Source organism: Balaenoptera acutorostrata, chromosome 1 (genome assembly GCF_949987535.1).
Source record: "Balaenoptera acutorostrata chromosome 1, mBalAcu1.1, whole genome shotgun sequence".
Lineage (NCBI taxonomy): Eukaryota > Metazoa > Chordata > Mammalia > Artiodactyla > Balaenopteridae > Balaenoptera > Balaenoptera acutorostrata.
In genome coordinates, this window is record NC_080064.1 from 27,222,435 (window position 1) to 27,243,261 (window position 20,827).

The window sequence follows — 20,827 nt, forward strand, 5'->3', positions numbered from 1 at the left end:
GCCTGGTGAGGTGAGGTGCATCACATATGTGTTCACACTCACTTTTCAGTTCAGGCCCACTCTTTCTTTTTTAAGATTTTTTTTTTTTTTTTTTTGATGTGTACCATTTTTTAAAAAGTTTTTATTGAATTTGTTACAATATTGCTTCTGTTTTACGTTTTGGTTTTTTGACCATGAGGCATGTGGGATCTTAGCTCCCTGACCAGGGATCGAACCCATACCCCCTGCATTGGAAGGTGAAGTCTTAACCACTGGATTGCCAGGGAAGTCCAGGCTCCCTCTTGATTGAATTCAGGAGCTTGGCTTTGTAGGGAGCTGGCCCTGGGCCCCTGAGACTTGTGCTGAGGCCCCCAGAGGCCCAACCCTGGAAATGAGGCTGGTAAGGGGTCTGGCAGCTCAGAGGGCCAACAAGAATAGGACAGATGAATCAGAGCTTGGGCCATGGGATGCCTGAGGCACTTTTGCTCTGGCCCAGGACTGTGGATCAGTCACAATTAAGAATGCAACATGTTCATGTGAACAACAGAAGCTTCAGCTTGTTACCGTAAAAAGCCTCAAGCATCTCAGTAAATGCAAATTGTTCTCAAATGGAAAAGTTTATTTGGCAGACAATTGAGACCCAGCACAGGACTTCTAGAAAGCAGAATATCTTTCAGTCTCCTGGTCACCAGGGTTGACTTGACAAGAGAGGCAGTGAGAAGGGACAGCGGGGCCAGGCTGGGATCTGGCTGAAGGGAGGGACAGAGTCAGTGAGAAGGGACAGCGGGGCCAGGCTAGGATCTGGCTGAAGGGAGGGACGGACACTAGAGGATGATCATCAGGTCAGAGTGGCAGCAAAGGGAACATGTGTGAGAAGGAGTCAGAGCAGGCAGCTCGCTCTCACTGCACAAGTGTTTCCCATATAACAAACAGGGGGTCAAGGTGACTGATGGGGTAGGAAGCTTCAAGTTTCCGTTTCTTGAGTGACTGCCACGTGTCAGATATTTTACCAGGAGCTCCTTTAATTTCCAGTAGCCCTGTGGGGTTAATACTATTCCCTCCACAGACGAGGAAAGCAATAGTGGGGGGTGCTATCCTCCCTGCCAGGGAAGCCCCTCCCCCTTTGTGATCACTGGCCACTGGGGGCATTTAAAAAAAGGCTCTTCTCACTGTCATCCCTTTAGGCTTAAAAAAATAAAAACAAAACAACCAAGAAAGCAATTAACACTCTGAGAAGGACTGGAAATATTCCTCGCCTGGAGACAGAGGGATGGATTATACAATCTCAGTGGCCTTCCAAAACTGGAAGGAACCTTATAGAACCTCAAGTCCTGGGGTTGCCAGGTACAGGAACCTATTTTAATCTGCTTAGGTAAATGCCTGCTACAAATAGGTCAAAGAGAGAATTCTCTGGTTGAAGCTGGGGTGGAAATCCCACCTGCTCAGCCCCTAGCAAAACAGCTGCTGGGAGAGCCCCTTGGCCTCCAAGGAACCCACTTTAAAAGCCCACTCTCTTGGGCCCATATTACACACTTGGGGAGGACTCGTGCCCTAAGAGGGGATTGGTGGCCTCAGCCTCTACTTTGCCTTGAAACTTTTACGTCTTTATCTCTAGACCAGACCCTTCTTCTCTGAGCTACAGATGGACAGAATAGCCAAGTACTTATTAGATAGTCTCTCAACCCCTGATATCCCAGTACTACCCCAGAATCAATGTGTCTCAAGCAAAATCCATCCCCCATCTCCCTGTGCCAGAGACTACCTTGGTGAATAGTACTCAATCAAGCTAGAAACCTAAGATTCACCCCTGACTCGTTCATCTCCTTTCCCCATCCCCCCTCACTCCCAAATCTGACGAGTCCTGAGTCCAGGGTGGTTTGCCATGGAAAGGTCTCCTCTGGTCTGTTTCCCCCTCTCCCTCTCCACTGCCTCTGCCTAAACTCTGGATCCTCATCATCCTCTCATTCTCCAAAACTCTTAACTGTCTCCCACTATTTTCATTCTAGAGCAAAGATTTTTCTAGAATGAAAACATGATCACACCTCCCCTCTTGTTAAAACTTCTGATCATCTCTCATCACCATGGAACCAAGCCCAGCTTTACTGAAGCTTTTTACGACGAGACCCCCACCTCTCTTTCTGGCCTCATGACCCGCTACCCCTCAATGCTTTGGACTGCAGACTTCGCTCTAGGTCAGCAAATGTTTTCTGTAAAAGGTCTGTGAGTAAATATACTAGGCTGTGGCCCGTCGTCTCAGTTGCAAATTACCCAGCTCTGGTAGCATTGAAGCAGTTGTAGACAATCTGTCTATGAATGAGTGTAACTGAGTTCCAAGAAACCTTTATTTATGGACACTGAAATTTGAATTTCATATAATTTTTATGTGCTATGAAATATTCTTCTTCTTTTGATTTTTTTCCTCCAACTATTTAAACATGTAAAACCTATTTTTAGCTCAAGAACCATATGAAAACAGACAGAGCGCTAGGTCTGGCCTGCAGGCTATAGTTTGCTGACCTGTGCTCCAGACACACACAGGTATTTGTGGTTCCTTAGACTTAGCACTTTCACGCTACCTTGCTTCAGCTCTACCTGGAATGCTTCTTTCCATTGTCTGTCTGGCATCTTTTTGAGACTCACACTGAAGTCACTGCCCTTTTTCGGCTCTCCTTAAGTGTGTCCAGCAAAACGAAGTGCTTCTTTATCTCCAGTCCTAGAACCCTTCATCAGGCCTCAACTATAGCTCTTCTCATGTGGCACAGAAGTTGAACATTCATGTCTGTTCCTCTCTTGAACCTGCTCTCCTTGAGAGCAGAGACTGGCCTCGTTGTGTTCATCTTTTTGTGCTGTCACGTGGTAGTGTCACATGGGACACGCTCGTTAAATGAAATACAATTGCCCACCTTCTGACAGCCAGCTCCAGGCAAAGCAAGCCTAGAACTCAGATCCTCTGATACCATGTGGTATTGGTTAAAATTGTGTCTGGCCATGAACAGCCCTAAATTCTGATTGGATTGAGACAGGAATGGAATGTGCTGTGTTGTAGGTTAGTTAGATTTATTTTATTTTATTTATTTTAATTTTATTTTCTGTTTCTCTGGGACAAAACATCCATCGATATAATCAGGAGTTGGTAATTGCTGGCTCTGAAGTGCTCTACATCCCTTGAGACTCTAATGCCATAAAGCTGAGCGTGGGTGAAGCTGAGCCCGTGCTGATGACTCCCCAGGTCCATTCTTTAAACTTCTCCCCCCAGCTCTGTGCCCCCAGAGCCGGACCCCTGTGGACGGCTACAGAACAAGGGGGCCCACTGGTCAAACTGGTCAGTCTCCCAGGGCATAGAGCAGACTGTCCTCTTGTTGCTGGTTTCCTATTGGGTTGGCAGATGGGAGGCACAGCAGATGTGAGGGAGGGAGAAGGGCAAGATCTGGTTACAGATTCCTGGGGCCCCCTCCTCCTGCACTGGTTACTGATTCCCAGGCCCCCTCCTCTTGCACTGGTGACAGATTCCTGGGCCCCCTTCTCCTGCACTGGTTACTGATTCCCAGGCCCCCTCCTCTTGCACTGGTGACAGATTCCTGGGCCCCCTCCTGCACTGGTTACTGATTCCCAGGCCCCCTCCTCTTGCACTGGTGACAGATTCCTGGGCCCCCTCCTCCTGCACTGGTTACTGATTCCCAGGCCCCCTCCTCTTGCACTGGTGACAGATTCCTGGGGCCCCCTCCTCCTGCACTGGTTACTGATTCCCAGGCCCCCTCCTTCTGCACTGGTGATATTTCCAGGTCCCTCTTCCTGCACCGGTGACAGATCCCTGGGCCCCCCTCTGCACTGTAGGTTGGCAGAGGTCAGGCTCCTCAGCTGTGCCAGGCAGCCCCTCTTCAATGGCTCCAGCTCTTGCTCCTGTCTCCCCTGGCCCTTTCCCTAGTGTGGTAAAGGCCTCTCTGTCATTCATTCTCTGGGTAATCTCATTAAAAGGAAACCCTCTGGGTTCCTTTAATCTCACCTTTACCTCTGTAATTGGACCCTTCACTAAACCTTCTTCAGTTAAAGCCATGCAATAAGTATGCTCCCGTCTCCTACTGGACCCCTGACTGAAACCTCTCTCTGCTACTCTTTGGGACTGAACTTGCAAGTAGCAAAACTTAGAATGGTCTTTAGTGGTTCCAAAGTTTTCACTCCTTTAGAGCAATGGTTCTCATTCGGGGGTGATTTTGCACTCAGGGGACATTTGGCAAAGTCTGGAGAATTTTTGGTTGTCGTGTGTGTGTGTGTGTGTTGCTGACATCTAGCATCTAGTGGGTTGAGGCCAGGAATACCGCTAAACATCCTGCAGTGCATGGGGCAGGTTCCCACAACAGAGGATCATCCAGGCCACGATGCCAATTGTGCGGAAGCTGAGACACCCTGCATTATAAAGTTACCAATTGAATTTCCAAATGATTATTGTAGACCCTTGCACTATATACCCTCAGTCTGGAAAACACGAGAGAAAGTTCACAGGGGAGAATCATGTATTAACACAATCAGTATACACCACAGCATATTAGGATGCCAGATCCAGATGAACACGGCTGGGGTTCAAACTCAGACTCCAACATTCTATCGAGGAGACCTTGAGCCAGATACCTACCCTCTCTGCAACTCTCGTTCCTCATCTGTAAAATGGGGCTAATAGTAGTACCTGCTTTACACAGTTACTGTTAGGTCTGGATGAAGTAATAAATGCCAAGGTCTTAAAACCCAGAGAGAAACGCTGGCACACACCAATGTGCAAATCCTGTTCTGGGCTGTCTTGGGGGGAGTCAGAGAGAGAATAAGAAGGGGCCTGCTTTTGAGAAGTTCATAACTAAAACAGCTTTTCAGATTGTGGGTTGTTCCCTGCTACAGACTTGTGAAATTGATTTCGAGGTTGCAACTAACATTAAAAATTGGAAAAGAAATTTTCAGGGTGCCTCACTCTTACTAAGGGTAAATACCACTTGGTGACATTTTCCTTTTAGTTCTGCAGATATATATGTGTGTCCTGGGTTGTGAGGGAAAATGTATTTTTTTATGGTGGGGTGAGATTAACAAAACAAAGTTTAAAAGATACCAGTCAAATAGGAAAAGTGAGGCACCCAAAGCACCATATGAGAAGGCCCTGTGATTTTGCAGAAAAACTCACACAGGCCTGCGAATGAATTCGAGCTTCACCATGTATAGGCTGTGTGATCTGTGCATGTCGGGCAAGTTACACAACCTCTCTGAACCTCAACTTCCTCAACTGAAATACGGAAATTAAAAACATTCGCCGCTGCACTCTGGAGAGGATTGAATGGGGCAACGCTCATACACTGCCTAGTACAGGGCCTGGTGCACAGTAGGTGTGCAATGGATGTGTGCTCCTGACCTAGAGACTGCCTGGCCTGGGTCCTCATTGCCTGTTGTCTGGCAGAAAACCCTAGTCTATGACCATGACAAATGGACCCTCAGAAACTTGAAATATCAGAAACACCCGGCACCTATTGAATCAGATGAAACAATAACGTTCACCTCTTCTTTCCTATTTTGGAAAACACAACAGAAAGATCCAGAGAGGTTCTTCACTCCCACAAAGGCCCAACCTCAGCGGCGGAAAAAATGTATCCAGGAAAGTTCTCAGAGCCAGGCTTGTCAGACCAGGTTGGTTTCCTGTTTATTTCTAAAAAATATTTCAAGGGACTCCTGCTACCCAAGGCTAAGGAAATGAGGCTATTCATAAAAGATTCAGATTTTACAGGTAATGCTTCTACTCCCAGTGCTGCTTTTATCCCAGCCTGAAAGCCTGGCCCTGGGGGGGCCCCGCTCTGCCGGGGCCACCTCCCGGGGGCAGTGTGCTCAGAGCCTCCGAGGTGAGGCTTGGAGGGACAAGCTGCCAGCATCTCCTCCACTGGAGTTAGTGCTCCCTCCTGACCCTCGGCGGTGAGGTGGTGATCACAGCTCACTCTTCCATCAGGCCTGTGTCCTACGCACACCAATATACCACACTCTCTCACTCACAGCACAGTCCACTCTCTTCCCCAGGGTCTTATATAGGGCCTTCTGCTTAATAGGTGTGCAATACAAGTTCACATTGAATCAATCAGAACCAACCTCAGTTTGTAATTGGTGATAGTAATGGCTTAATGAGCAACTTTGAAGCCAACCCTTGGTGTTTATCTCTGTGGATAAATTTTGTGTACTTTGAACAAACCCAAGGTTGAAAAGGAACGTTGTCATCTACTCCCACCCATCCATTGGATTTTGGGATCTCCTCTAGGCGTGGAGAGCTCCCTGCCTCGGGGTCAACCCACTCATTTTTATGGGCAGCTCGCGGGGTTAGGAAATCCTTCACGATTGGAGCAGAAATCTGCTTACCTGCAGTTTCCACCTGCCATTCTTGGTCTGATCTCTTGCCACCAGACAGCTCTTCACAGATTTGAGCACCTAAGCTAGAGAGTTCCCTAGAGTTGTTTTGCCTATCGTTTGTCAAATGTCTGTGCTCTACGTGAAATGAACGAGAGCTGAAATGTGGGCAGCTCTCCCACTTTATACCAGGGTAGGCTAAACTCTGCCGGTTAAGAGGGTGGGCTCTGGATTCAAAAGGCAGGAGTTCCGATGGTCTTGGGAAACTGCCTTAATTTCTCTGGGCCTCAGCTCTCTCGTCCATCAAATGGGGATGGTGATGGTATTTACTTCACAGGGTAATGATGAAGATTAAGTGAGATGGCGCTGACCAAGAGCCTAGCACAGTGCCCGGCTCTCAGGAGGCCCTTGGTATAAACTAGTATGATTGGCCTGGCCTGAAGACGGGCAGCTCAGGGTACACCATTCTACAGAATTTGAGAAGTGTCCTCCCTTGGACAACAGACCACAGTGGCAGATGTAGAGACGCAGATATGCAGACCTCTGAGTCCGCAAATAAGAGCAGGACAGCAAAGGCACGTGTACCCTGAAGACACACCGGAGCCAGTCCCGGGACAAGACGGCCCCAGGCATCATCTCTGCTGCCCCCCCCACCCCCGCCCCGGGGAAGCAGGGTAGCCCGGCCCCGCCTACCTTGGTACTGGGCGCTGAAGCCGCGCTGCCGGTGGTTGCCGTCCGACGTGAAGTGCAACCGCAGCCAGTTTTTGCTGCTGATGACGGGGGCTGGGAGGCTGGCTCCGGTGAACCTGTGGGGAGAGGAAGACGGGGTCAGGGACCACAGCTGCCTGAGACCGGGCACCCGGGAGTCTCCCCACTGCCCACGTGGGCTGGGGCCTCCTCCCAGGCCTGGCAGAAGGGAAGGCCGTGCTGGCCCGGCCGCCCGCCAGTAGCCTGCAGCCTGGGCCGCTTGAGCTGGCTGCTCCGGGGGCTCTTCCCACCGCTGAGTTGCTGAGAGGAGGGGGCGATCCTTCAGGCCTGGAACAGAGGCCAATTTCCCCCCCTTCAGCAGAGGTCTAGCTGCCCAGGAGAGAGGTCCAGCCCTCCCAGCAGAGGCCCGTCACCCCAGCAGATGTCCACACACCCACCCCCAGCAGAGATCCAGATTCCCCGCGAAGTTCCAGCCCGCAAGCAGAGGACCAGCCCAGCTCTCCAGCGGAGGTTCAGCCCCCCACTCCCGGGCAGAGGTTCAGCGACCCCGAGCCAGCCCCTCGGGGACTCTGAGGAGTCAGGAGAAAGGGCTCAGGCAGCGCCTACAGGCAGCACAGCCCTTCCCAGGTGTGACAGCCTGTCCTGGGGTCACCAACTAGGCGCTGGGTCTTCTCTGGCCCCTGCCCCTGTCTCTGCTCCTCCACAAGAGGCCAGCCCCCACTGCTGGGCCACCTCTCCGCCCTTAGATTAGCCTTGCCTGCTTTCAGCTAGTCCGGCTCAGCGGGTGGGAAACCAGGATATCCCCGACCGTCGCCAGGCACTGCCCCAGCCTCTTGACCAGCTGCGTCCTGAGCCAGCTTTCAGGTCAATCAGATCTTTCCTCCTAGAGTTGCTTGGAGCTCAAGAACCTTCCATGGCTCCCCGGTGCCCACGCAAGACTGGCTTTCCAAACTTTCCACACTGTCCCCTGCTTGAGCGGGCCTCCGCTCAGTGCCGGCCCCTCCGCCACACCCAGGCTAAGCCCAGCAGCACAGCACCCCAGGAGCCCCTCGCCCTTCTCTCCTCAACCCCACAGCCTCCAGCGGGCCGATGCCCAGTGTCTCTCGGCTCCTCCTCCCTGCGTCTGAATCGGGGACAAAACCTCCTGATGGATCCCCTTTGGCACCACCGCTCCCACCCCGCCTGGACACCCTGCTTACATCGAAGCATTCCAAGCTTTCTCCTTTTCTGTGCCTTTGCCTTTTCTGCCTGGAATGTACCCGCGCGTAACCCTCTCTCCTGCACCAGCCATATCACTTGAGACAACTTCGGGATGCCCTCAGACACCATGTCCCCAGGAAGGCCTTTCCTATTCTCCTCGGCTCTGAAGCCACACGGACTTGGGTTCAGATCCAGGCTTCACCACTTCCTACCAGTGTGACCTGGGACCAGTTACTAGATCTTTCTGAAAATGGAGGAACAACACCGGCCTGGAGAGTCTGTGGGAATATGTGAGAGGCCTTACGGGCAAAGAACCTAGCCCAGTATCTGACACATATTAGCTCAATAAACATAATTTTCCTTTCCCCTCCTCTGTGATGCCACCGCATGTTATTAAAATTATAATTCATTTATCTAGGTGTGTGTCTCCCTAGGACAATGCCTCAAAGAGGGCAGTGCAGACTGGTGGGTGGGTGGGGGAGGGGAGAAGCTGGGACTCTAGAGGGATCGGCTGTGTTACCTTATGAAAATTACTTAAATTCTCTGTAACTTTATCTGTAAAATGAAGATAATAATCCCTCTCTCAAAGGGCTGCCGGGATTGAATGAGATAATACACAAAAAAGACTTTAGCACGGTCTCTGGAAAATAGAAAGCTCTTGGTAAATGGCAGCTGCTATGTTATTCTCCATCATCTTCATTCTTCATCTTTGTACTAAGCACCTAACACAATGCTTGATACAAAGCAGGTGTGTCAGGGTTCCAGCAGAAAACAGGTGGCTCGGTCATATGAGAATGATTCCAGTTGAACGAATGGCCTCTTCACCACCGGGGATGGGGCAGCATCCTGAGGCTGTTAACAGGGGTCTGGTTTCCACTCACAGGCCTGGAGAGGACATGGCTTTCCCTGAAGGACAGGGTTGCATAGAAAGGGCCACCACGCAGGACCCAGATCTTCAGTCAGTGGAGACTACAGCCAGTTTGTGAAAATCCCACAAGGAGGGAGCAAGACACACTCCCTCCCTCCCTCCCCTCCCCTCCCCTCCCCTCCCCTCCCCTCCCCTCCCCTCCTCCAATCTACTGCTGATGTTTCTGTGGATCTAGCCCAGTTGGAAGCCAGAGGGCAAGGGAGCATACTGATGTAGTCTCACCAGTAAGGCTTCCTGAGCATGGAACAGGGTAGACAAGGGAGGGGAGATGATCTGGAGGGGTGAAAGGAAGAGATCCAGCATGGTAGGTCTCCATAAATGCCTATTAGACAAAGGAACTAACCAAGGAGCTTCTCACCCTGCAAAACTGAGTTTTTACTCTAATGAAAATGCTGATATACACCAACCTCCAGGAATATCACCCCATATTGCTAGGGTAAGAGCTATTACAGAAACCAATTACTGTATTTCACCAGACCCCATTTAAAATACTTTATTACGGGCAGAGTCATTGAAGTTTTCTAAGGAGCCACAAACACTATGGTGGGTTTTTTCTTCCCCAGGCCAAATTCAATTCTATCTCAATAACAAAGCCTGGAGACTATTTACATAAGGGAAGTAGAAATAGGGAGAATTTACCTGAATAATTCAGAACCAAGGGCTGTTCATTGCAAAATGGAATGAGGGGAGGATGCTGGGGTCCCAAGGGCAGGAAGAGAGTAATGATCAAGGTTGTAACCAGAAGTCAGAAAGTCGGTATTCTCCAGCCCTGGGATCTGCATTAACCCCCAATGGTACAGGCTGGAGGAGCCCGAAGGGACATCCTCTGCCTCCCATTTCTCCCACACCTTCACCTGCTCCCAGGAATCCTGACGATGACTGTTCATTCCCGAGGCTTAAACTCAGGGCCCTGTGCATCTTTACTCTGCACTACTCCTGCCTCCTTGGACATAAATGCGTATTTGAGAGTTTTCTTGGCATCTATCAGAGAATGGGAGGCTTAAATGCTGGAAGCATCACATTAAACTCTGCCATTGCGATGGTATCATGCCTCACTCAAAACTCTCCAATAAAAAGAACAAACTACTGACACACACAACAACATGAATGATTCTCAAAAGCATTATGCTGAGTGATAAAAGAGTATATACTGTGTGAATCCCTTTATATGAAACTCTGGAAGAGACTAATCTACAGTGAGAGAAAGCACATCAGTGGTTGCCAAAGCTGGGAGTGAGAGGTACAGGTGGGGATTGCCTGGGAAGGAGCACAGGGGAACCTTCTGGGGTGATGAAAATGTTCTATATCTTGAATGAGTTGGTGGTTATATGGCATATACACATTTGTCAAAGCCCCCAGAACTGTATATTTAAAATGGGTAATTTTAGGGACTTCCCTGGTGGTGCAGTGGTTAAGAATCCGCCTGCCAATGCAGGGGACGCGGGTTCGAGCCCTGGTCTGGGAAGATCCCACATGCTGTGGAGCAACTAAGCCCGTGCGCCACAACTACTGAGTCTGTGCTCTGGAGCCCACGTGCCACAACTACTGAAGCCCGCATGCCTAGAGCCCGTGCTCCGCAACAACAGAAGCCACCGCAATGAGAAGCCCGCACGCCACAATGAAGAGTAGCCCCCGCTCGCCCGTGAGCAGCAGCCAAGACCCAACGCAGAAAAAAATAAAATAAAATAAAATAGGTAATTTTATTTTATGTAAATTATACTTTAATAGAGTTAATTAAAAACAAATCTTCAGTGGCTCTAAGCCTTAGAGTCAAAGACTATACCAGGGTCTACAAGCCTTAAAAAAGCCAGTGTGTCTTCACCTCTCCTGTCTCCTCCTCTACTTATGCTTTACGCTTCAGCCACATGGGTCTCCATGCTGTTCAAAACTGGCCAGGACTGCTCCTGCCTCAGGGCCTTTGCACTTGACAGTTTCTCTGCCTGCTGGCTGGGTCTTCTCCCAGACCGCCACCTGGCTCACCCTCTCACTTCCTCAAAGCCTTTGGTCAAATGCCACCTTCCCAGTGAAGCCTTCCTGGTCTGACTTTTGCCTGCTTTCCCTCTCTGAGCACGTCACACAGACTTGCAGACAGACACACACACACACACACACCCCATTCTCTAGTCAAACAGAAGACCTACGTGAACTGGAACACACACTGCTTTTTAGTGCTTCTCTGCCTTTGCATGCTCATAATGCCTTTTCCCATTGCACCTGGCTACACAGAGAGGTTAAGAAACTTGCACAAGGTCACACAGCTATTAAGTGGCAGAAGTGGGATTCAAACCCAAACCATCCCACTCATGCTAGATAGAGCCTCTGTACTCGGGGAAGGCAGTGGAACAGTGTAGGCTGAATTCCATCCTGTTCCTTTACTTTCCCTCCCTCCTCCCCCCAGGATCCTCTTTAATTGTGCTCCCTGTTAGAATCATAATTAAAGAAGAGAAACACAGAGAGAGATTCTCCCCTTCAAACCTTTCTGTCCATATTAACTTCACTATGAGGGGTCTGGGGAATTCCAAGTTCGCCCAGGAAATTGCTGCCGCAGTACAACATAAAATGTATTTAAGCAATTATGCTCATTTTTTTTTTCTTTTTGGTAAATTGACTTCCGTTAAATGGGGCTTCCTTAATGGAATCTGGCTTGGGGAGAATAAAAAAAAAAATCACTCCCTTTAACGCATGTAGTTGGTTATGGAAAAAGTGGCTTTGAGTTCCTCTGCAGAAAGCTCTAAGCTCTGCTTTCAGTAATAGGAGAGCTCAGAGCAGACTGTGTGGATAGCATTTCTTCTTAAGAAGCTTCTCGTACAGTCAGGATGTTGGGGTGCTGAGAGACACGCCCCACAAGATGACAATAGTGATCTGCAAGGAATTGCTGCCTAATTTTAAACTGAGAGGGAGGAATATTAGGAGATCTTGGTTTAAATCTCAGCATCCCTGAAAATGGACATCCTCAGGGGAACTTTCATTCATTCATTTACTCACCAAGCACATACTGTGTACAAGGTACTGTGCCTGCCGGTGGGTACCACTCCCACTGTGGTTCCCTAGATACAACAGTTCCTGCAAAGCCTGTCATCTACCAGGTTCGGCTTCACCGTCTCCTTCTCTGTGCAGCTCCTCGGTCAATAGCCTCTGGCTTCTGTGCTCCCAGCACACCTTCTGTGGGCTTTATCTCTTAACCAAGTTATGTGCACAGCCTGGATGTGATTCAGGCTTGAAGAATCTTCCAGGGCCAAGCATAAACCACCCCTCCACTCCCAACCCACCCGGCCGGGGAGAAAGTGACATACAGGAGGTGCTTGCTGCCCCACTCCCAAGCCCTCTGCCCTTCCCACCTGCTGTCTGCTCTCCCCGCTGGGGAATGGAGAGAACACCATGATGCAATCAGGGAAAGCCTTCTGGAAATGTCTGGGTGGCGGCAGCAAAGGACACCGAGGCCCTTGTTGGAGGCTGACTCCTGCTCCCCCGCCCAAGCTCCCTCTCACCCCGGACGTGAGCCTTTATTGACTCAGCCCTGACACCCAGTCTCATCGCAAATGATTTCCATATCAGTTTTTCTTTAGCCAAATGCCTAGGACTCTTGTTATACTGAGGAAAACCCTTTTCCCAAGACAAACCTGTGATGTTACATATTTTCCAGGAACTGGGTGAATGTCTGGGGTGAGTGCAAGTCCCTTTTGGCTGTGGGCTGCTGGAGCCCCCCGGCCTCTAGACTTACCTTTGGAAAGAGGCCCTTTGGCTTCTTCCCGAGGTCCTGGTTCCCAGCAGTGCCTGCCCACCCCAGGTACTGAGGCAGTTCTGAGAGGCCTGAGCTACCCTACAAAGATTCAACTCCTGGCTACCTAACTGTATGTTTTGGGGGTTGTTTTCTTTCTTTCTTTCTTTCTTTATTTTTATTTTTAATTAATTAACTAATTAATTTATTTATTTTTGGCTGTGTTGGGTCTTCGTTTCTGTGTGAGGGCTTTCTCTAGTTGCGGCAAATGGGGGCCACTCTTCATCGCGGTGCGCGGGCCTCTCACTATCGCGGCCTCTCCCGTTGTGGAGCACAGGCTCCAGTCGCGCAGGCTCAGTAGTTGTGGCTCACGGGCCTAGTTGCTCCGCGGCATGTGGGATCTTCCCAGACCAGGGCTCGAACCCGTGTCCCCTGCATTGGCAGGCAGATTCTCAACCACTGCGCCACCAGGGAAGCCCTGGGGGTTGTTTTCTATGCTCTGAACAAACCAAAGCTTCCCCTCGCCCGTCATTCCTGCCCCTTAGCGTTCTCTCTCCCCATGATGTGCACCCTCCTCCCAGCCACCCCACCCGGGGATCATCCTTAACTCCTTCCATTCCTTCGCTCCCGTGGCCAACTGTGGCCACATGGTCTTTACCTCACGACCGCATCGTTCCTCACCCGCGCTACAGAGACAGCCTTCTGATCTGCCCTCGGCCTCCATCCATCTTCCATACTCTGTGCAGGCATTTGCTCAAGTCATTGCCTTGCTGGAAACCCAGCAGCAAAGGTCCACTGGCTCCAGGATAAAGTCTAAGCTTTTTCATGTCTTCCCTCTCCAGTGACACCCACTTTGAGCTCCAGGCACTTTCATGTCTCCATGCCTTTGCATAGGCTATTCCCTCTGCCTGGAATGCCTTTTCCTGCTGCCCGACCTGGTTACCTGGGAGAATATCACTGATCCCATGAACCTAACAAAACGCCTCCTTTCCTCCACCTCTCCCTCTCCCTGCCCCTATGGGAGGAGCAGTGCCCTCCATGTGTCCACTTTGCACCTTGGACATGCCCCACTACTGTACTGAGCACAGCAAACTGTAATCATCTTTTGACTTGATGACCACCTCCCTGACTCGAAGGCGAGCTCCGTAAGCGCAAGGACAGAATTTTCTTTGTCTCTGTGTGTCCAGCAACACAGCACAGTGCCTGGCGCACAGAACAAATCAGTTCCATAGAACCGGGCTTGGCAAACCACAGTGCGCTGTCTCTTTTGTCAGTTAAGTTTCACTGGGTCACCACCGTGCTCATTCATTTACATATTGTCTGCTTTCAGGTTACAAAGGCAGAGCTGAGTAGTTGTGACAGTAAGTATAACCTGCAAAGCTGAAAATCTTTACCTTGCCCTTTACAGAGTTTACTGACGCCGAACGTAGAAGCCTTGGCCGTGATGCAGTCGGTTGGTAAAAAATAATTTCTAAGTGGGGAATGATAAAAGAATACACTCATAGCTTCAACACTCCATTATAATGCAAAAACACTTGGAGGGACATGTTTTTTTTTTGCCAGTCCATGTAACTCGGGAGCAAGGTCTTCCCTTTGACCGTGGGTTTCTTCTCTGCATTGTCTATCTTGCATAAACTCCACCGATAATGCATCGCTCACCGTTTCCAATTCTGCCACAGCTCCTCCAGTCAACAGATGATCATGGAGCACCTGCGATGTACCAAGCATTGTGCTAGGCACTGGGGATGCAGCAGTGGGCAAGACAGACCTCGTCCCTTCCCAGATGGAAGGGAGTCCCTTCCCTCGTCCCTTCGCCAGCTCAGTGGCGTGCCGTTCTCTCACTCACTCACACCTAATATTTAGGAAGCAATTCTTTTTAGGGCGTCTCCTCCATGGAACCATGCCAAAGCATTCAATTTAGTTTCCAGAGATGCAACTATACTTCCTTTCACACTCGTATTTCATCAGTTTATGTGATGTTTCATTTAAGTCACATAATTATAATAACAAGTATGACTGGCATCGAGAGAGTTGGCAACGAACCCATCCGATTCTCAGAAAGTGCAAGGCTCAGCTGGTGGGAGCACGGAGTGCACAGGCATTGGGGGTGGGGGAGGGAGACAGCCCGCAGGCAGCCAGCGCTGAGTGCCACGGGGCCTCGGGCAGGAAGATCCATCACGCCTGGGAGTGCCAGCCACTCCAGGGAGCTGCGTGGGGGGAGATGGTTAAAGCACTTTCATGACACATGCTTTGTGAATGAATGAATGAATGAATAAATGAATGAGCGAACATGCAAATGACAGTCTCTTGCTTTCAACAGTGGGGCATCTTTTCTAATGCTATCCCCTTTGAGATCAGAAGAGTGGGAAACAGCCAGTCTTAACATCATATTTGAGAATTTCAGAGGCCTTCCAGGTCTGCTGCCTGGCTATGCACGAATCCCAGCTCCAGCATTCTGGACACATGGTCAGTCAAGGTGTGTTCTGAATGTTTCTAAAGATCAAGAACTCACCTCCCAGCCAAACTCTCCCTGTCCACCCCACCCTTCTTCTAGTGACTTCCTTTTCATCCATCCTGTGTCGTCTTACAGCCACTGGCTCCCGGAAGCCAGGTGGGCTTCTCCCTGGTACCTCCTTTTCTCTTGCAAAGAGTCCTTACACTTGGTCCAAGCCAGTGCTTGTCTCATCACGCATCGCGCAGGGATCTGCTTCCCCACCAAACCGCGAGCTCCCTGAAGACAGGAGATGTTCCTTTCTTGTTCGGTACCTTGTGAGTGCCTGACACGTGGGAAGGGCTCGAGAAATACTGCTCACGTGAAGAAGGAACACTTAAATAAATGAACGGATGAACGAGGTCCTGCGGGAGGAAGCAGAGGGCATACGTGGGGAAAGCAGAGGAAAAGGCAGGTGAGCAGGGAAGACTGGGGGCAGCGGGGAGGGGCTCGGAGGCCACGCGGGGTTTCGTCTTGGTCTCCCGTGAAGACGTGCTGCCCCAGCCCCTTGGGCCCTCAACCCTCACTGTTCTCCCCATGTTCTGGGCAGCTGCTGGTACCTTCTGGGGAAACTCTTCTCGTGGTGACATGGCCCCAGGGCAGCAACGGTGGAGTCTGGTAATCAACGTGGGCAAATGTTCCCTCTGTCCCAGAAGCAACTCAATACACTCAACAAATTATCATCGTTCTTCCCTGCTCGGCTAATTGTGAGCTCCAGGGAACCCACACAAACTACATCAGGTACATGCTTGTCCTCCAGACGCACTGCTCCCTGGAGGGTGTGTGTCTGAGCCCGGGAGGGCTGAGGGACAGAGCTCCTGGCTGTCTTTGCTGTCGGGATGAGAGTGGTATCACGATGTCCTGGGGCTGTGAGTTGAGGGGAACACAGTGAGAAGGTCTGGGGAGTGGCTTGGGGTGTTGGTTCCTTCCATTCCCAGCTCAGCCGCTCACCGGGCAGGACTGCTGGGGGAGGGGTGTCCTGCCTCTGTGGAGAGACCGTGCCCATGATGCTAAAGTGAATGGGGCTGGGTCTGGAGATGGGCACTGGCACTGGGGGCCAAGCTCTGGGCAAGGGGGCTTGTGGTGGTTTCCCCAAAGCCTTTCAAGGGATGCCCAACTCTCTCCTTTTCTGTCTCCAGGCCTAACTATCAGGCAGTTCTACTCTTTTCTGAGTGCTAAAGCCTCTGAAGATCAGTCTCCCTCCCTCGACACACAGCTCTGGGAAGGGGCAGCCTCGTGACACCAGGCCAGGCCAATCAGCTAACGGGACCGTGCACGTGCAGTGACTGACAGAAGGCCTCACAGGCCTAGCTCTCCCAGGGGAGATTTGGGAAAAGGGTGTCCCAGCATCATCTCTTCCACCTCTGTTCCTGCCCCCCACCCCATCACTCTTATAAGACCCGTCCTCCTCCAGGTCCCGCTCCAGTCTGACTGGGACAGAATCTAAGAGCAGTCTGGGCCCTGACCAGCTGCTGGGCCCTCAGCTGGCCGTTCCCTGCCCCCAGCCCGAGTCTCTGTTGCCATAGATTAGACCTGAGATCCAGCCTGCAGACCTGATGGTCCCCATGCCTGAAGATGTCAAAGCCTACCCCCACCAGGCTTCACCCAGGAACAGGGTGCTGGCCTTAGGAGCCTCGTAACCAAGGTGTGCTCACACGCTACCTAGACCCTCTTCCCTTACTGGCTCAGGTCTCTGTCTAGGTGGAGACACCACCTCTCAGGTTCATCACCTGTCTTGTTCCCCTACAGAGGCAATAGGTTTAAGAAGGTCAGGGTTAAAGGCCAGGTCTCTAAAATCAGACAGCCCTGTATTTCAATCTGGGCTGGACTGTCATCTAACTGTGAAATGTGGGCATGTGCTATGAATTCTCTGAGCCTCGGTTTCTTCATCTGTGCAATGGGATTCTGTGCTCTTGCATATAACGTATCCAGGACTGTGCCTGACACAATAGGTATCTCACAAATGTGAACTATTTTACTCCCTTGCTTAGGTCTGAGAAGAGAGGAGATGGGATCTTATCAGTGCCTTGAACCCTAGCCTCCAGAGAACACAGGGATTAAGGAGACCCCAGAATAGTGTGGCCTCACTTCCCTGGGGAAATAAGGATGCCTGCATCCACTCTGGTGGGAGTACAGTGCAGGGGCGAAAGGGCAGGGCACTCTGTGGCACCCAGCATAGCCGGTACACTTGGCTGCCACCTTCCTTCCCACCCTCAGGCATCCCCAGCCTGGCCTCCACTGGCTCGTGCTTACTCAGCCTTGCCCAGCTTCCGCCTGTCACTGTAACAGGAATCGGAGAAGGGACCTGCCCCCATTCCAGGGAGGGTGGCAACGTATGCCTTGCAGAGGCCTCTGGGGATTAAATTTGGATAATACTTCTCATCCAGAGGAAATGTTTGCAGATGGCTTATCGAGGAGCCGCCCACGCCAGCCTTTGCCTGCCACTCGACTGCCATTCTGAGTTTCAGCATCCTCAAGGTTCCCTCTCCCCCTCCAGGAGGCAGCTAGCCAGCCCCGCCTGACGGTTCAGCAGCTCTGAAGCCCTGGCTGAGGGAGTGAACCTCCCAGGCGGCTGGAGAATGGATGGGCTAAACCGTCTCGGGGATCGGGGTTGCTAAGGTCAGTGAGGAAGCTATCCTAGAGTCAGTTGGAGCCGGATTCCCATCCTGCCTCCACAACCACGGGCTGTGTGACCTGGGGAGGTTGCTTTCCCTCTCTGAGCCTCTCTTTCCCCAGCGTGCCTCTCATAGTGTGACTACGATGATTCAAGTTGACACAGTGATGCTGATAAACTCCTGCTGAGGCTTCAAGACACAGCAGCCATCACTCTTGGTCATGTCATAGCTCCGTGCAGCAAGGGAAACTCGTGGGCAAAGGGTCTAACATTTACTGAATCCAAAGCAGTTTGGGGCAGAGATTAAGCACATGGGCCCTGGAAGGCACCTGCCTGGGTTCAAGTCTCGGCTCTACACTTCCCAGCTGTCTAACTTTGGGCAGGTAACTGACCTGCTTTGCGCCTCGGTCTCCCCACGTATTTAATATGGATAACGACAGCACGCACCTCATAGAACTCTAAGAGGTTTACGTGAGATAATGAGTTTACAAGCTCTGAGTACAGGGCTTGGCACACAGCAAGTGCTCAAGAAGCATTCGCTGTTAAGGAGGGCCCACCATGTGCCAGTGCCGTCCGTACGCCACCTGAACAACGCACCAGAGACCCAGCCATTAGTATGGTGGAGCAAACACAAGCAGAGGGGAGAGGAAAGAGACAGGAAGGAAGGCTTGGAAATAGGGGAGGGGAGAGTTCCTGTCTTATATCACTCACCCCCAGCACATCTAAGTTAACGTCTTATATTCGTGGTTTCAAGTGGCGGAAATCCTGATGAAATGGGCGTGGAGTAGAGAAGGAATTATCGGCTGCCATAGTCACACTGTAGCTGGCCCCAGGGATGACTAGACCCAGGGACTCAGATGCCACAGGCCCCTGTCTCTGGGTCCGTCTGTGCTGTGCTCTGTCTCTGGCTTCATCCTCGCTACTGCAGATGGTGCTGCTGGAGGCTGGGACTGTGGCCATACTTAGCAGCTCCCTGATTCACTCTCCCAGCTTCACCTCCAGAGAGAAAACGAACATCTCTTCCCTTGGGTTCAATTAGGAAAAGCTCACTGGGAGCCTCTGATTAGTCTAGCTGGGGTTGTGTCCACTCCTGGGGCCGAGGGCATGGGCCCCTACCAGAATTCCATGACTGGTTTTGGGGACAGTTCTCCCAAAGAAGGAATGGGCTCGAAAGAAGGGAGGGGTTCCAGGCAGATAAAAGATGTCCACTGTGGTTGAAAGAGGCAGGGGTTTGGACAGAAAGATCAGGGGCCACTCTTCCTACTCTGTGGTGTCAGGGAGGGGCTTTGTCAAGGCCCGTGAGGGGTACCCACAGCTGGCTCTGGGGGTTATCTCCTCAGAGGAGGTCTTGTTCTAGCTCTCATCCTCTCCCCCTCTGCCACAACCTGCCAAAGGTAAACACGCATGCCTGGTCCCCTGCATGCTGACCCTATTCTTACACCTGATCATCTGTCCCATTTCCTGTCCACCTGTTCACTAGCCCACTGGGCTAGTTGCTGACCCCGTACTTGGCTTTGCCTAGCCTCTGCCCATGAGAGTGGACCCAGGCTTCATGTGTACCTGCCGAGGGGTTCAGTGGGCCATCCAGGTCAGTCTACATGCTGAACTTGGGGCACCTTATGACCTGGGGATAACTTCACCAGATGCATCTGGAATCAGGATCAACCCAGATGGGAAAAGTCTCCCCAGAACCCCGTAAGTGTTGAGATTTAGACACCTTCTCTCTTTCCACCTGCTCTCCTCCTGCAGTATTTGGCCTTGTTCCTTGCCAGCTTCCCCTTCTCCTTGGCCCCAAGGGAGTTCCTAGACACTCAGTAGAGGTTAAACACATAGACTTTGGAGTCAAACCAACCTGAGTTTGAGGCCTGGCTCTGCCACTCATTGCTGTGAAATGATAATAGAGTTGCAAAGACAGTACAGAAATTTCCTGTATACCCCTCCCCCAGCTTCCCCTAATATTAGCATCTTACATGACCACGGTCCATGTATCAAAACTAAGAAATCAACATTGGTACTGTACTATTAGCTCAATGGAAGAACTTATTCACATCTCCCCAGTTTTTCTGCTAACGTTCCCCAGTTTTTGTTCCAGGATCCAATCCAGTGTTTCTCATTTGCCCTGGACAAATTAATCTCTCTCTCTCTAGGCTTCTGGAGGTGATCTACCTAAAGCATTATCATCATTTTTATTAAACTATCACGGTCACATCTGATTGGGTAACATTTCTTGGCATGAGGTCCATGCCAAAGAGCCTAGCTCTGCTTATGACCATGTCTTCCCCACCGGTCTGGCTTCCAGGAAATTTCAGATGCCTCCTACCACCACCAATCCTGAGACATATCCATCCCTCAAACACTGCTTATCGATGGCCATTAAAGCAGCCGCCGCAATGCTCCAGCAACTCAGCTACTGGTTGAAATGTGTGTGTGTGTGCGCGAGCACACACGTGTGCACATGAGTGATGAGTGAGTGAGTGAATGAACTGAAAGAATAAAAGAGTGAATTAACTGGTAAGCCAGTGAGCGAATTAGTGACTTAATGAGTCAGCGAGAGAGTGAAGTGTGTAAAATTGACTAGATCATGCTCCCTACTCCCTCAACTCATCCATTAAGCGGCGGCATACATTTCTCATCTTTGTTAACACAAGCAGGGGTTAAGAACAGCACAGGAATAGTTACAGACCACCAGTTGGATGAGAAGGATACTGTGTTCATTTCCTATTGCTGCTTTCACAAATTACTGCAAATTTAGTGGCGTAAAACAACACAGATTAATTATCTGACAGTTCTGGAGGTCAGAAGTCCAAAATGGGTATCACTGCGCCA

At 50.8% G+C, this 20,827-nt stretch overlaps 1 protein-coding gene across 1 annotated transcript in view; it reads right to left on the bottom strand.

Moving 5' to 3' along the window:
• The window catches only part of CSMD2 (CUB and Sushi multiple domains 2), a 676,782-nt gene that overhangs the window by 357,892 nt on the left and 298,063 nt on the right, over window positions 1-20,827 (bottom strand). The window contains exon 6 of the mRNA XM_057529595.1: window positions 7,036-7,148. Within this exon, the coding sequence (XP_057385578.1) occupies window positions 7,036-7,148 (113 nt within the window). The remainder of the gene's footprint in view (window positions 1-7,035; window positions 7,149-20,827) is intronic.